Source organism: Rhinoraja longicauda, chromosome 7, assembly GCF_053455715.1.
Source record: "Rhinoraja longicauda isolate Sanriku21f chromosome 7, sRhiLon1.1, whole genome shotgun sequence".
NCBI classification, from domain to species: Eukaryota; Metazoa; Chordata; class Chondrichthyes; order Rajiformes; family Arhynchobatidae; genus Rhinoraja; species Rhinoraja longicauda.
Window position 1 is genome coordinate 58182641 of NC_135959.1, and position 14274 is coordinate 58196914.

Here is a 14274-nt window from a genome sequence, read left to right on the forward strand (position 1 = left end):
ATGTATTTGAATGTTTTCAGACTTGAACAGATAACAGCAAACATCAAATGCAAAATCATTACGTTTGACAAACAAGATTTGTGGAATTGTAAACCTTGTAGGTTTTGCAGTGGCTGAAGTCTGGTTGCTCGAAGTCTGCAGTTTGTCTTGGACTCTGCACTGATATCGTTGATGGTTTATGGGATGTTGTGATTCTAGATGGGCCAGAATCAGACGACCAAATGAAGTATCAGTGCAGGATATTTGACTGTGGGACATGAGTGCCCTGGGTGGGAGAAGATGGTCCATTTAACACAACAATTAGGTGGCTGGATACATCATTTCAATTTTGTGTTTTCCTCAGTACAAATGGTGCAATGTTCAGCTGGGACTTTGGCGGGGAGATTGTCTCAGACTGTCTGGCAAGATATAGATCAGGCAGAGTTGGGCAGATGCATTTTAATCCTCCCAAGTGTAACCTAATTCATTTTCAGGTCGTCAAATAAGACAATAGGTGCAGGAGTAGGCCATTTGGCCCTTTGAGCCAGCACCGCCATTCAATGTGATCATGGCTGATCATTCTCAATCAGTACCCCGTTCCTGCTTTCTCCCCATACCCCCTGACTCCCCTATCCTTAAGAGCTCTATCTAGCTCTCTCTTGAATGCATTCAGAGAATTGGCCTCCACTGCCTTCTGAGGCAGAGAATTCCACAGATTCACAACTCTCTGACTGAAAAAGTTTTTCCTCATCTCCGTTCTAAATGGCCTACCCCTTATTCTTAAACTGTGGCCCCTTGTTCTGGACACCCCCAACATTGGGAACATTTCCTTCCTCTAACGTGTCCAACCCCTTAATAATCTTATATGTTTCGATAAGATCTCCTCTCATCCTTCTAAATTCCAGTGTATACAAGCCTAGTCGCTCCAGTCTTTCAACATATGACAGTCCCGCCATTCCGGGAATTAACCTAGTAAACCTACGCTGCACGCCCTCAATAGCGAGAATATCCTTCCTCAAATTTGGAGACCAAAACTGCACACAGTCCTCCAGGTGCGGTCTCACTAGGGCCCTGTACAACTGCAGAAGGACCTCTTTGCTCCTATACTCAACTCCTCTTGTTATGAAGGCCAACATTCCATTGGCTTTCTTCACTGCCTGCTGTACCTGCATGCTTCCTTTCAGTGACTGATGCACTAGGACACCCAGATCTCGTTGGATGGATAGGACATAAACAATAAATGGTAGGAATCTAATGGTGGTGGACAGGGAGACATTGGGGCTCAAGTTGACAGTTCCTTGGAAGTGGCAACACTGATAAGGTGGTTAAGAAAGTTCATAGCATAAATAAAACTAGGGATGTGAGGTGGCAACTTTACCAAACATTGGTTTTGCATACTTGGAGTATAGTGTGCAATTCTGATTGCCACACTATAGGAAGGATATGATTGTGTTGCAGGCAGTACAAAGGAGATTCACCAAGGTGAAGCCAGGATTACATTATGGGAGAAATTGGATAAACCTAGCTTGTGTTTCTTGGAACAAAGAAGGTCAAGGGATGACCCAATAGTAGAGTAATAAAACTAGAAGGGACATAGTTGGGTAGGAGTCAGAATCCTGTTCTTTGAGTTGGGGTATCCAAAACAAAGGTGCATAGGTTCAAGGCAAGAAGAAAGTTTTGTTTCAAAACTGGTTGATATCTGGAAACTGCTACCAGATGAACTTACATCCAAGAGATATTTGGGCAGGCACTTGATTAGGTAAGGCATAGAAACAGTGGACAACTGGGATCAATGTAGATGGGAGAAAAAGATCAGTATGGACACAGAGGCTGAAGGACCTTTTGTGTTGTACAAGGCCATGGCTCAAGCAGTAGAGATCATTTACATTATTGTGCCTCCAATGTGGTGCCTGTGTGTAACAGTCAACATAATAGAAGAGCTTTGGATCCACAGACCACTTGTTTATTAAGTATTTTAAAAATCTTACAAAGTACATCCTCTGGTTTCCAGACTTTTATTAAACTTACAACAGTACAATGGAGACTTCGATAAGAGCAGAAACATCTTAAAGGCAGTATGGGTAACATAATTGACAAGGCAAGACTTCCAAAAAAATTTACCATGCAAAAAAAATCAATTACATATGGTCTTCAGCCACTGTCCACTAGTACATGGATTGGAACGGATGTGTGCTGCACACCCAATAAACAGAAAGGTGCAGTAGCTATTTCTCAACAGCAGTTGGCTAAACACATACTTGTGTTTTGAGATTCCTTTAAAATTATTTCATCAGGGTTCAGCAAAAGGAACTATCTTATTTTTAAGATATCAGCATCTGGCACTGGATATGGCACAGACCGGACACTGAATTAAGTTTCCTCCATGCTTTGGACCCAATTTCTAAATCAAAATATTCCCACTATTCATGTAGGTTAGAATTTCTCCACTAAGGATGTGCTCATGGCATGATGAAGGCAATCAATTTGAAAGCTAACACTGACAGAGAACGGAGTTGAATCTGTCCCAAAACATTACAGGGGAATTTTTAATCTAACATGATTTGTTGACCTTTGGCCATCCAAAATAATTTGATTCCATATAGCTTATGCTACTTTATCCAGTTCCCTGCTTATATTTAAAACCAAAATGGAGTGGTACAGAGTTTCAACCTGGATTTTGAGACTGGCATCCATGGACAAACCTATCCTGCTGAAATGGACTCAGAATCCAGGCTTGAGAAAATCCTGTAACCAAACCAATATAGCGGTGTCATAAGCGAGGGATAATAATCATGTTCTGAAAGGGATGGAAGTAGGTTTTTGTGCAAAAATGCTTTTAACGCCATAGCTATTTGTCTTTGTTAGACCATACAGTTCAGTGAACCCTGAACCTCTAGGCAGTTCAATGCCTGTGTTTTGATCTTCATAATTGTAATTATCTGTTCAAATGGCAAGGAAGGTTTGGCTAAAGTCAAAACTGATTAAAAATGAAGGGTTAAATAATTCCTGCAAGAAAGGAGCAATAAACACAACAGATTGCTGTGCACCTATCCATGAAGAATAGTATTTGTTGCTTTGAAATTAATAAAGGAGGATAGATTGCTTTGACCAAGAACAGTTTTTTTTAAAAAGCGATGCGATTTTCGCACCCAAAGGAAGTATACTTGGATGTGCTTAGTTACCAGGAAGAAATATTTGTGCCAACAACTTAGTAGCCTTCCAACATCTTGATAGATTAGAGGGGACTTGAATGGCGCATGTAATTACACCTTCTGGATTTCCATTGCATCTTTAGGCCATTCATAGCTATCAAATACAAAGGAATCATAATCTGGGCTGTACATTTGAGCACGAACAAATGCTTCTTTGTCCTTGGGCTCAGGGTACCAGGCAGCAAGGTTGTTTTTATAGGCGTATTCCACAATCTAAAAAGGAAAAAGAGAGAATCTTTCAGACTGCCATACTGGTATCACAAAATTTAATTTTTCATGTATGAAGGTTTGCAAATGGTTTCCTTTAAAAGAAATACTTTGCACAGGGTTAATATAATTTGCTACGGTAGTAAATTGTGGTAATTCAGGATTTTCAAACCACTAAGACGCTTTTTATAGCATTGACTAGTAAATTATCCTACTCTGAAGCTCAGTGTGTGAAGAAACTCTTGGGAAAGGGATGATCATTTTGGTTGACATACCTAAACTCAAGTGCCTGAATAGGACAGAGAAACTTCTCTTCCCAATTATCACCACCTCTCCTTCTCACTCCCTTCCACTGTTGCTCACATTTTTTTTTTTAAAGCAAAATGAGAAACATGCAAGGCTGAGGGGGAAGTATACAGTAAGTCTCAGGACCCTTCATAGCATTGTTGTACAGAGGGATCTTGGGATGCAAGTTTTTATTCCCTGCAAGTGGTAAAAATGGCATACAGCATACTTGCCTTCAACAAGTGGGGCATTAAGTATAAAAGTTGGGAATGTGTATGGTAGTCATACAAAACCTGGTTACACCACATGCAATGTGGTATTTTAAACAAATTTTACCTCCTGTGCAAAATACAAAGAATCAATAATCTAGAAATTGTTTTATCTTTTTGGATAAAAACATTTTCAATGGTTTGTTCCTAGAGTATAGTTTTAGTTTACGTTATTGTCACGTGTACTGAGGTTAAGTGAAAAGCTTTTGTGGCTGTCCAGTCAGCAGAAAGAAAATGCATGATTACAATCGAGCCATTTACAGTGTATAGATACATAAGAGAATAATGTTTAGTGCAAGGTAAAGCCGGTAAAGTCCGATTAAGGATAGTCAGAGGGTCACCAAAGAGATAGATTGTAGTTCAGGACACTGGTTGTGGTGGGATGATTCAGTTGCCTGATAATAGCTGGGATTTTGCCATAATTTGAGTGAAATCGCACCAGCTACAAAATTGGATAAAGCAATCACAAAGTCAACCATGTACCCGATGATATATACGGAGTGTTTCTGCAACCTAATATGAACTGGAGCTCACAATGCACAATCATTTTGGAGCAGTGTTAGTAGAACTAGAAGAATATTGAACTCTTAAAATTCTTATCAGCAAGTAAATCTTATTTACCCTACCAACTAATCAGGGGGTATGGGGAGAAGGCAGGAACAGGGTACTGATTGAGAATGATCAGCCATGATCACATTGAATGGCAGTGTTGGCTCGAAGGGCCGAATGGCCTCCTCCTGCACCTATTGTCTAACTTGCATGTGACTTGGGTAATAGTCTAAAGATTATCACTTTTGTTGTTCTGTTTTTCAATTCTGCTCCAAACTGCTGATAAAATCACAGCAAAATATCCTTTCCTATTCCAATCTCTGTCATTAGTGCCTATGTGGACGATGATGCCTGGATCTCCACTCCCCGTTCCAAACGCCTGTCCAACCCAGAAAAAGTATTGTTCGCCTTGATACCAAACCGGCAACGGAGTCTTTGGGACCCAGACTCTGCCGTAGAGAACAGTGCCTGTTCCCAACTATGCTGTTTCTCTCCCTCTCTCTCTCTCTCTAGTCAAATGCTACCCTTTGCAATTATGCTATGGACAGTTAGCGCAGCCTGCCAGTCCCCACCTTTGGATAAATATGGAGCAAGAAGTTTCTACCTGTTCGACAAGAATAGGGACAGACTCCTCAAGATATCTTCTCAAACGCTTTAATTTGCCCCTTTTGCAATTATACTCTTCCACCCCCGACCTCTGATCAAATTTGTGGTGATTTATCAAAAAGGTGTAACTGTCTCCCAGAACAGTGTTCAGGTAACTCTTTCCCTGTCCCTGGTGGGTCAGTGTCTGAAGCTCAGACTTTAGCTCAATGGTGAGCTGTAGTTCTGCCAGCAGCCAACATTGCTGCAGATGCGATCACCATGAACCACAATGTTGCACCTGTTACCAGGTGTTGCAGCTGCAGCAAATCCACCCAACCTTCCGTCTTCCATTTAATTAGTTTGAGTTTAATTATTGGGTACAAGCACTCCTTAACTACACAAAGATATCTCAAGTTACATTTCTTGGTCAATCAGACGATCGGAAATTACACCTGGGAAGAATTATCCACCGATATAGAAAATAGACAAACCAGGAATATTTGTCCCTCAAGCTCAGCCAACTGTTTTTGGTTCTACTATTCTCTCATACAATACAGCTTTTTGCAAGTGCAGAGTTTAATTTCTGATAATCTGATAAAAATATTTCCATACCCTTGTAGCAATCTTGAATGAAACATCTCTTATGGTGCTAAGTGGTGGGTACATGCGTCCTTCTGCTAGATGCTCTTCGGTCACTGTGTCAGCTATGATCTGAAAAATAAATAAACCTCAATCAGCACAACTGTATTCACATAGCATAGGAATTGTGCCTGCACACCACTGTCATCCTGTTGGTGTATTATCACCATCTGTTTATTCATTACTCTTTTGGGAGGAGTTGGCTGCGCCTAACGGCTGCGGCTCTCTGGCAGTCTGTTTGTCTTTTTTTCTTTTTTTGTTTGTTTGTGTCGGTGTTGGGATGGTTTTTGTTTCTGTTTTTGGCTGTTTATGTGTGGGGGGGGGGGGGGGGGTGTGTTGGGGAGGTGGGGTGGGGTGGGGCGGGGGAAACCTTTCTTTTATTAGGTCTCTTCCCCGGGGCGCAGCTTGCCCGCGGGGCCTTCCATCGCCCGGCGCGGCTCGGCCGCTGGACTTAACATCGCCGGTGCGGCTCGGCTGCGGGACGTTTCAGTGCCCGGCGCGGCTCGGCTGCGGGACGTTTCAGTGCCCGGTGCGGCTCGGCTGCGGGACTTAACATCGCCGGCGCGGCTCGGCTGCGGGACGTTTCAGTGCCCGGTGCGGCTCGGCTGCGGGACGTTTCAGGGCCCGGCGCGGCTCGGCTGCGGGACGTTTCAGTGCCCGGTGCAGCTCGGCTGCGGGACTTAACATCGCCGGCGCGGCTCGGCTGCGGGACGTTTCAGTGCCCGGTGCGGCTCGGCTGCGGGACGTTTCAGGGCCCGGCGCGGCTCGGCTGCGGGACGTTTCAGTGCCCGGTGCGGCTCGGCTGCGGGACGTTTCAGTGCCCGGTGCGGCTCGGCTGCGGGACATTTCAGTGCCCGGGGCGGCTCGGCCGGGGGGGGCCTTCCATCCCCTTGCGGGGGCTGTGCGTGTCGATTGCCTCGGTAGGGGTCGAGCTGTCTGTCCGTGGGTGCGGGGGGAGGAGAGGGGAAGTTTTGTTGCCTCCATCACAGTGAGGGGGTGTTTCGAGTCACTGTGATGGATGTTTGTGTTGTGTCTTGTGTTCTTTTCTTTTTTTGCTGTGACTGCTGAAATTTCGCTCGGTGTTGTGCCGAGTGACAATAAAGTTTTGTTATGTTATGTTATGTTATGTAAAATATAATTAATTGCAACCCTTTTCAAAAGCTTTACTTTAGGATTAATTTTACTTCAATGCAAAGAATTTATGGAGCGAGCCTGTGTTTGAAACTAGTTAGATTTTAATAGAAGTATGTTGCAAATGGTGCCTGATGGTGAGCAGTTGTGCACTCCTTCCTTTACTAATAGCCTGTGTAGGTTCCTATTGAAGAGACTCAATGCTCTCTGCTGCTCTGCTTTTGAGTGGTCAAGGAGAGGACATTGGTTCACCTATCCTGTAAACAATTGAGGATTTTGCAGAGACAGTATTGGTGATAATGAACTTAGTGCTAGGTTTGAAGCCATGGCGTTTGAACATTTTTCTTGGATTTGTCAAACAATAAAGCCAATACTCATTGTATTTCTTGATTAATGAAAATCACATTGCGAGTTTGGAAGCAGTTCTTCAACTGGGAGGAAGTAGCCGAGGAGAATTTAGATGATGACTACTCCAGTACTCCAGTGGGTTTGATCCTGACTTCTGGTGCAGCTGTGTGGAGTTCACATGGTTTCCCTGTGACTGAGTGGGTTGCCTCTGGGAGTTCTGAAATTGTCAACTTCCAAAATATACAGTTGGTAAGTTAGTTGACTGCTTCAAATTGTCCCTGGTGAATGTAGGTGGGTATATATCTAGAGGGAGGTGGGGCATGCAGTTTGGGGAGGGATCATTAAAATGCAGGGAAAAATGGAACTCGTGCAATTCAATGGTTGATAGCCAGTGGGGGGTCTGTCGGCTTTGGGCCTGTTTCTCTGCCTTTTTGCTCAGTGACTATTGACATGGATCAAAGTTGGCACTGCAGTGCACGGCCTAGTCCCTGATGAACATTCTTGGTTCTCAATGGGACAAGCCTATTAATGGTTTGCAAAGTGCTGAAGAATCCACACATGCTGTGGTTATCAACGTTTCTGGATCTTCAGAGCACTTTCCACCCAACATCAATACTTTGGATCAGGATTTATTTTTTGGATGGACCTCAGCCTTTACATGTCTTGGATCTATTTTTACCCCGCAAGACGAGATGCTGTTTCGGGCCCAAGAATGCCTTGTATTTACCAGTAATCAATTCCTGTTTTTTCTCATCCAACCTACCCTAGTGGTGTTGAAAAATCAGATGCTGGAAATCTAAAATCAAAATATAAAATGCTGGAAACACACCTCAGGTTAGACAGCATCTGTGGGAAGAGAAATAGAGCTACACTTTCTGGTAGAAGACCTAGCCTAAGAAATGAATGCTGTGAGAATAAGAGGCAGAGTGTGGGGGTGGGATGGATTGGTCAAAAGGAATCTCTCCAAGGTGATCCCTGTGGCTGAGCTGTGAACAAGATCTTCTGGTTGATAATACAAGTGTATTCTGATAGGTCATGCACTGAGGGTACTCCATCGGTCTTCCTGGTTTGTAGTCTAAATTAACTGAGATTGCACTTGAATAGAACCGTCTTTATGGAGCTGTAGAATTCTTGTACCTTTTTGTTTCCATTGTGTGTTGGGAGCCTGGTTGATGGAGATAACAGACTGGATTCGGCAGTGGTTGGCTGGATCCACCATTGTCATATTGCAGACATCCCTGTAGTCCCTTTGAGAATGATGGAATTTAACAAGGGCCAATTCTTGGATCAAAGGCAATGAGATGAGACCTTGTTATTGCTGCAAAAGAATAGGACTTGGTTTGGACAAGCCCTTATTCACGCATTTTGCAGGAGGCAGCTTTCCTTTTGCCTTTCCAGAGGAGTGTACTCTTTCTGATTAAGGCCTTTTAATTGTCAAGGAGGATCAATTTGTCTTCCTTTGGTATGGTCAGGGAATATCACGTTAAGAGTAGAATTTCTTTACTCTTGTCTATTGCATCTAGGGTTGGAGTATAAGCACACTAAAGCACCAGATCCTGTTTAGAATGTGCTGAAGAGAATGCAGGCAATCGCTTATTCCGCAGGAACGTTGCTGAAGCCGACTCTTCAAGATGAAACATGCCCTATGGAGATGACATAACGCTCCCAATTTTCCCTTTCTAGATGAACGTCTAAAAGCTATTTTATTCTTGACACTGGGGCAAATCCTACACACCATGTCGCTAGGCAGACAATGTCACTGTTAGTGCCTCCGAGTTCCTGGGCTATGGTAGTGGAGCTATGTACAGGTTTACTGCTGTTGGGGTTGTCCACAGGGTTCACACTGTAGAATGCAAGATGGCTGTGGGTGCATCCTTTAATGGGGGCTTGTTCCAAAACTGATATGCAATCGTCATTCCTTAGATCAATGTAATCAATTTCTTGACCACATACCAAAAGAATGGCTAACATAAAGGCTCAAGTATGATTGGCAACTGGAAACGCCCATTTGATTTTCTACAGTGGAGTAATTTGATGCAAACATTGACTTTTTTTCCACTTAAAATAAATCATTCTTGCATGCATAGCACGAGGTAAAGACTACACAACTGAATTTCTAAGCCTTCAGCCTTTTAGTTTGCATCTACTTATCTGTATTTGCAAAGCAACATATTAATGCATATAGACTTGAATATTAACACGATACAATGATTGAACAAACAGAGAACTCAGATACATACCTCAGCTGAAATTAGGAAGATGTCATCGTTTATATGCCGTACTCCACATGTGATGGCTCCAAGTGCAACTCCAGGGAAAACATAGGCATTGTTACCCTGACCTGGGACAAAGGTACGGCCATCAGCAAGGGTTACAGGGTCAAAGGGACTGCCACTAGCAAATATTCCACGCCCCTGCAACGATCAAACAAACTCATTAATTACTGATTATCAGCATACCGAATAATGAGTGCAACCATAGAAACATAGAAAATAGGTGCAGGAGTAGGCCATTCGGCCCTTCGATATGATCATGGCTGATCATCCAACTCAGTATCCCGTACCTGCCTTCTCTCCATACCCCCTGATCCCTTTAGCCACAAGGGCCACATCTAACTCCCTCTTAAATATAGCCAATGAACTGGCCTCAACTACCTTCTGTGGCAGAGAATTGCACAGATTCACCACTCTGGTATTGTCAAATACATTGTCAATTAACATAACACAAACAGGACATGTTATCAAATTGTGAATTTATGACAACAGAACATCAAACATAGACAATGTTATCTTTGAATCTGATATAAATATCCACATTACCTGTTGTTACTGTATTGGTAAAATCGCAAGGCCAGGTATAAATGGCTGGAGGGAGTCAGGCTTAAGAAACTATTTCATCAAATTAAACCTAAGGCTTTTGGCACATTGGACTTTTGTCAGGTCGGGACTTGAACAATATAAATTGGGATGTTATGTTACAGTTGTACAATACATTGGTAGTCTGCACTTCGAGTTTTGTATTAAGTTTTGGTCACACTACAGTAGGCATGATGCTATTAAACTGGAAAAGGGTGCAGAGAAGATTTACAAGGATGTTGTCAGGGCTTGATCTGTTGAGAGGTTGAGCAGACTAGGACTTTATTCCTTGGAGCATTAGGAGGTTGGGGGGCCAGGGGGATGACCTGATAGAGGTGTACAAAATCATGAAGGAGATAGGGTAAATGCACAGTGTCTTTTTCCTCCAGAATAAGGGAATCGAGCCCTAGCGAACGTGAGTTTATGGTGACAAGGAAAAGATTTAATAGGAACCTCACAGGCAACCTTTTTCACACAGAGTGGCGAGTATGTAGAACGAGCTCCCAGAGGAAATAGTTGAGGCAGGTACATTAAGGCAGTTTAAAATACATTCCGATAGGTACATGAATTGGAAATCTTTCCAGGAAAGTGGGCCAAATGGTACTAGCTTCAATAGGGGACATCTTGATCAACATGGACGAGTTGGGCCGAAGAGCCCGTTTTCATTCTGTATGACTCTTCAAATAGGATTAACAATAATGGAGACTGGAGAGACTATAAAATGTTTAAGGTAATTCTCAAAGATCTGTAAATTTTACTCTGGAATACATCATTTGGAATAAATCCAAATTTAATGTGCCCCACAAATAATATTTCTCATCGATTGCTTTTTAAAAAAAACCTAATTACTGAGATGTTGAGCAAAGTATATTCTTACATCAGTTAGGCGATAGCACTGTTCTGCTGTGCACTCTGACTTGCTAGTAGGATTGCTTAAAGCAAATATAATTGGATGTTTATTGAATGATGCCATGTCCTTTATTATCTGCTCGGTAAATGCTCCTCCAATGGCTGCTACTCCTGGAAAAATACAAATTAAGAATGGTACTTATTTAGTCTCAACTGTTCTGGCATTATAGTATTTGTAGAAATAAACACATCAATTTTTTCCCTTAATTCCCCCCAATAGCTGGTGGTCTGGATAGTTTGTGTTTGGACTGTTGAAGACAAATCAGAAAATTACCGGAAAAGTCATGGAATTGGGGCATTAAAACTGTTACCAATGTTTTTCAAGAGTGTTAAAACAACCTCTATGCTTCATGCCCTCTGCCATTTCCTTACTTTAGTTTATTGTCACGTGTAAAGGTACAGTGAAAAGCTTTTGTTGTCCTCAGCAGACACGGTGGTGCAGCGCTAGTTGCTGCCTTACAGCGCCAGAGACCCTGGTTTGATCCAGACTATGGGTGCTTGTCTGTGTGGAGTTTGTCAGTTCTCCCTGTGATCGCGTGGGTTTTCTCCGGGATCTCTGGTTTCCTCCCACACTCCAAAGATGCACAGGTTTGTAGCCTAATTGGCTTGGTATAAATGTAAATGTGTAGGAAGGAAATTGTAAATTGTCCCTCGTGGGCAAGTGTGCAGGGATTACTGGTTGGTGAGGACTCTGTGGGCTGAAGGGTCTGTTTCCGTGCTGTATCTCTAATCTAAACTAAACTAAATAGTAATGGCATCTCTGTGCTGACCTATGTTCCAGGGTGGCCTGTACCTGCCATTGAGGATGGTGTGAAAGTGTAGGAGAGGGTAAAATTGCAAATAAAGAGGTGTGATGTTGGAAACATGGTGGGAGGAAAGGCTAATGCAAATCGGAACTTCCCTGTGTCTCTCTTGTTGTTGAATAGAGTGCAGGCCAAATTCAGGAATCAGAATCTAATATAAATTCTTATTTAGTGCCCAGCATAAGTTGGAAAGAAGAGTTAATTCTTGACACAGCTTTCCTTCAATGAGTGATCATCAATAAATCCAGAATCTATTTCTGCTTCTTTAACAGACACATGCATTATATTTATTTAATGCCCATCACATTAGCTGTCAGCATCGAACAAAGAACCGTATAGCACAGGAACAGGCCCTTCAGCCCACTGTGTCTGTGCTGACCGTGATGTACATCTGCCTGCATGTGGCCTACAGCCTTCAATTCCCTGCCATTTGTATTTCTACTTCTAAATGCCACAAGTATCTGTTTCCACCACTTCCTGTGGAGCACCTTCCAAGCATCTACCACTGAAAAAACAACAAACTTCAAATCTCCCCTCTCACCTCAAAGTTAGGTCCTTAGTATTTGACATTTCCACCCTGGGGGGAAAAAACGATCAACTCTGTCACTGACATAATTTTGAAAACTAATGTCATATCCATATGGTACCAAGGGAGTCTGGATGGTAAGGATCTAATTTCCAGTTTTGATCAAGAATGCAGTGAAAGATTAATTGGATAAATTGAAGAGTGAACACTGTCACAAAGTTCGACTGTTAATTAAGTCTTCTATAAATGAAAAGTCAGCTGGCTGGAAAAAAAATTCTGTTTCGATTATGATTCCAGCATCTGCATTATCCTTGTATTCCAGTTTCCTTGTGTGACAATTTTAGGCCCAACTTTCTCACCGTCGTCCCTTTGGTGCTAATGGAAGAAGTTTCATTGAAATCGGTGTTATTTTTAAGGCTATTCACATTTTAAAGTTTAAATCTATCTCCTAGGGAGGGAGGGGGGATGGTGTGGGGGGGAGGGTGCTGCACCAATGCAAGGGAGGTTTGGGCCCAACGGGTCCACTTGGTCTAGTATCTAGCTAAAGGTTAAAGGAATAAATCTTATTAACATATGTGACGTTGATTAAAATCATGCACATTCTAGCATGCATAATTAGATACGGGAATAAACTGGACATCTGGGGGAAAACCCCATCTCTTCTCGTTAATTAACTTGAAAGATTTAAAGTTAACTTGAATTTGAAAGGTTTAACATTTAACAAAATTTCCTAAAATTTGTAAATGTACTTTTAAGCTTGAAATGAACAAAGTGTGTCTGAATCTTTTAAATACCTATTAAAGCTGTTGGCTTAACCTTCCGGACAACCTCTTCCAGGCTTTTTATTGGAGGATGATCCTGAGCGATCATCTGCTTTTCGTGTGTCAGATGGCTTCTTCCCTGCACGGGACACAATGAAGCAGATTGATATTAATGTTATACAAGTGATCCAACACATTCCACAGGGAAACGTAGGATGTAAAGGTTATGTCATTGTTCATAGAAAAAAAGTTTGTGATAGGGAGAGCAGGTTATCCAGGGGGTGGAATGGGATAGTAACTTGTGGAGTCACAAATGACTCCATCTGACAGCACTGCAATTGCTGGATCTCTCACATCATGAACAACTTGATCAACACAAAATGCTGGAGTAACTCAGAAGGGTTTTGACCCGAAATATCACCGATTCCTTTTCTCCAGAGATGATACCTGGCCCGCTGAGTTACTTCAGCATTGTGTGTCTATCTTCGGTGTAAACCAGCATCTGCAGTTCCTTCCGACAGATGAACAGCTCAAGTATCTTCACTCAACAGAAACAAATGGACAAGTCACATGGATACAGCAGCCTTGAAAGCAAGTCAGAGGGCAAGTAATTTAAGGAATGGAAGGGCAAACCCCTCCCATCTATAAATCAAGCTCGAGATTGAATAGTGTTTACTGATCTGGCGAGGCAGTTCCCAGAGCATTCATGTTGTTTGGCACCATCTAGAATGAATAGTCCCAAGAGTATCAGCACAACCATCTAAGCACGCACTCCATCATTGAAGTTAAAGACTTTCCAAGGCCTCTTTGACAATGCCGACCAGCCTGCAATCTCTAATATTGAGAAGTTCAGGGACAGAAAATGCATGGCAAATTTACCAGCTGCATTGAAGTGTAAGAAAATAACTGCAGATGCTGGTACAAATCGAAGGTATTTATTCACAAAATGCTGGAGTAACTCAGCAGGTCAGGCAGCATCTCAGGAGAGAAGGTGTGGTTGACGTTTCGGGTCGAGTCCCTTCTTCAGATTGTATCTTCACTGCATTGAAGGATATATTTGTGGCAGTAGATTTTTAAAGTTATCTGAATATTTTTTTCTTTAGCCGACGGACATTATACACCCGAAATTTCATTTAAAAATCTGGATCCTTCAGAACGCCATGCCTTCAAAGCTAGCACTATACTGGTTTGGGAACACATGACTTCATTTTTGGAT

At 42.4% G+C, this 14274-nt stretch overlaps 1 protein-coding gene across 3 annotated transcripts in view; it reads right to left on the reverse strand.

The window, feature by feature from the left end:
- Positions 1-1932: 1932 nt before the first annotated feature.
- Positions 1933-14274, reverse strand: part of LOC144595316 (NADP-dependent malic enzyme, mitochondrial-like) — a 72755-nt gene continuing 60413 nt past the window's right edge. For all 3 annotated transcript variants that reach the window (XM_078402675.1, XM_078402674.1, XM_078402676.1), the window contains exons 10-14: positions 13092-13197; positions 10937-11079; positions 9445-9618; positions 5699-5797; positions 1933-3404 (exon numbers count right to left, since the gene is read on the reverse strand). In XM_078402675.1, the coding sequence (XP_078258801.1) occupies positions 3243-3404; positions 5699-5797; positions 9445-9618; positions 10937-11079; positions 13092-13197 (684 nt within the window). In that variant the 3' untranslated portion in view covers positions 1933-3242. The remainder of the gene's footprint in view (positions 3405-5698; positions 5798-9444; positions 9619-10936; positions 11080-13091; positions 13198-14274) is intronic.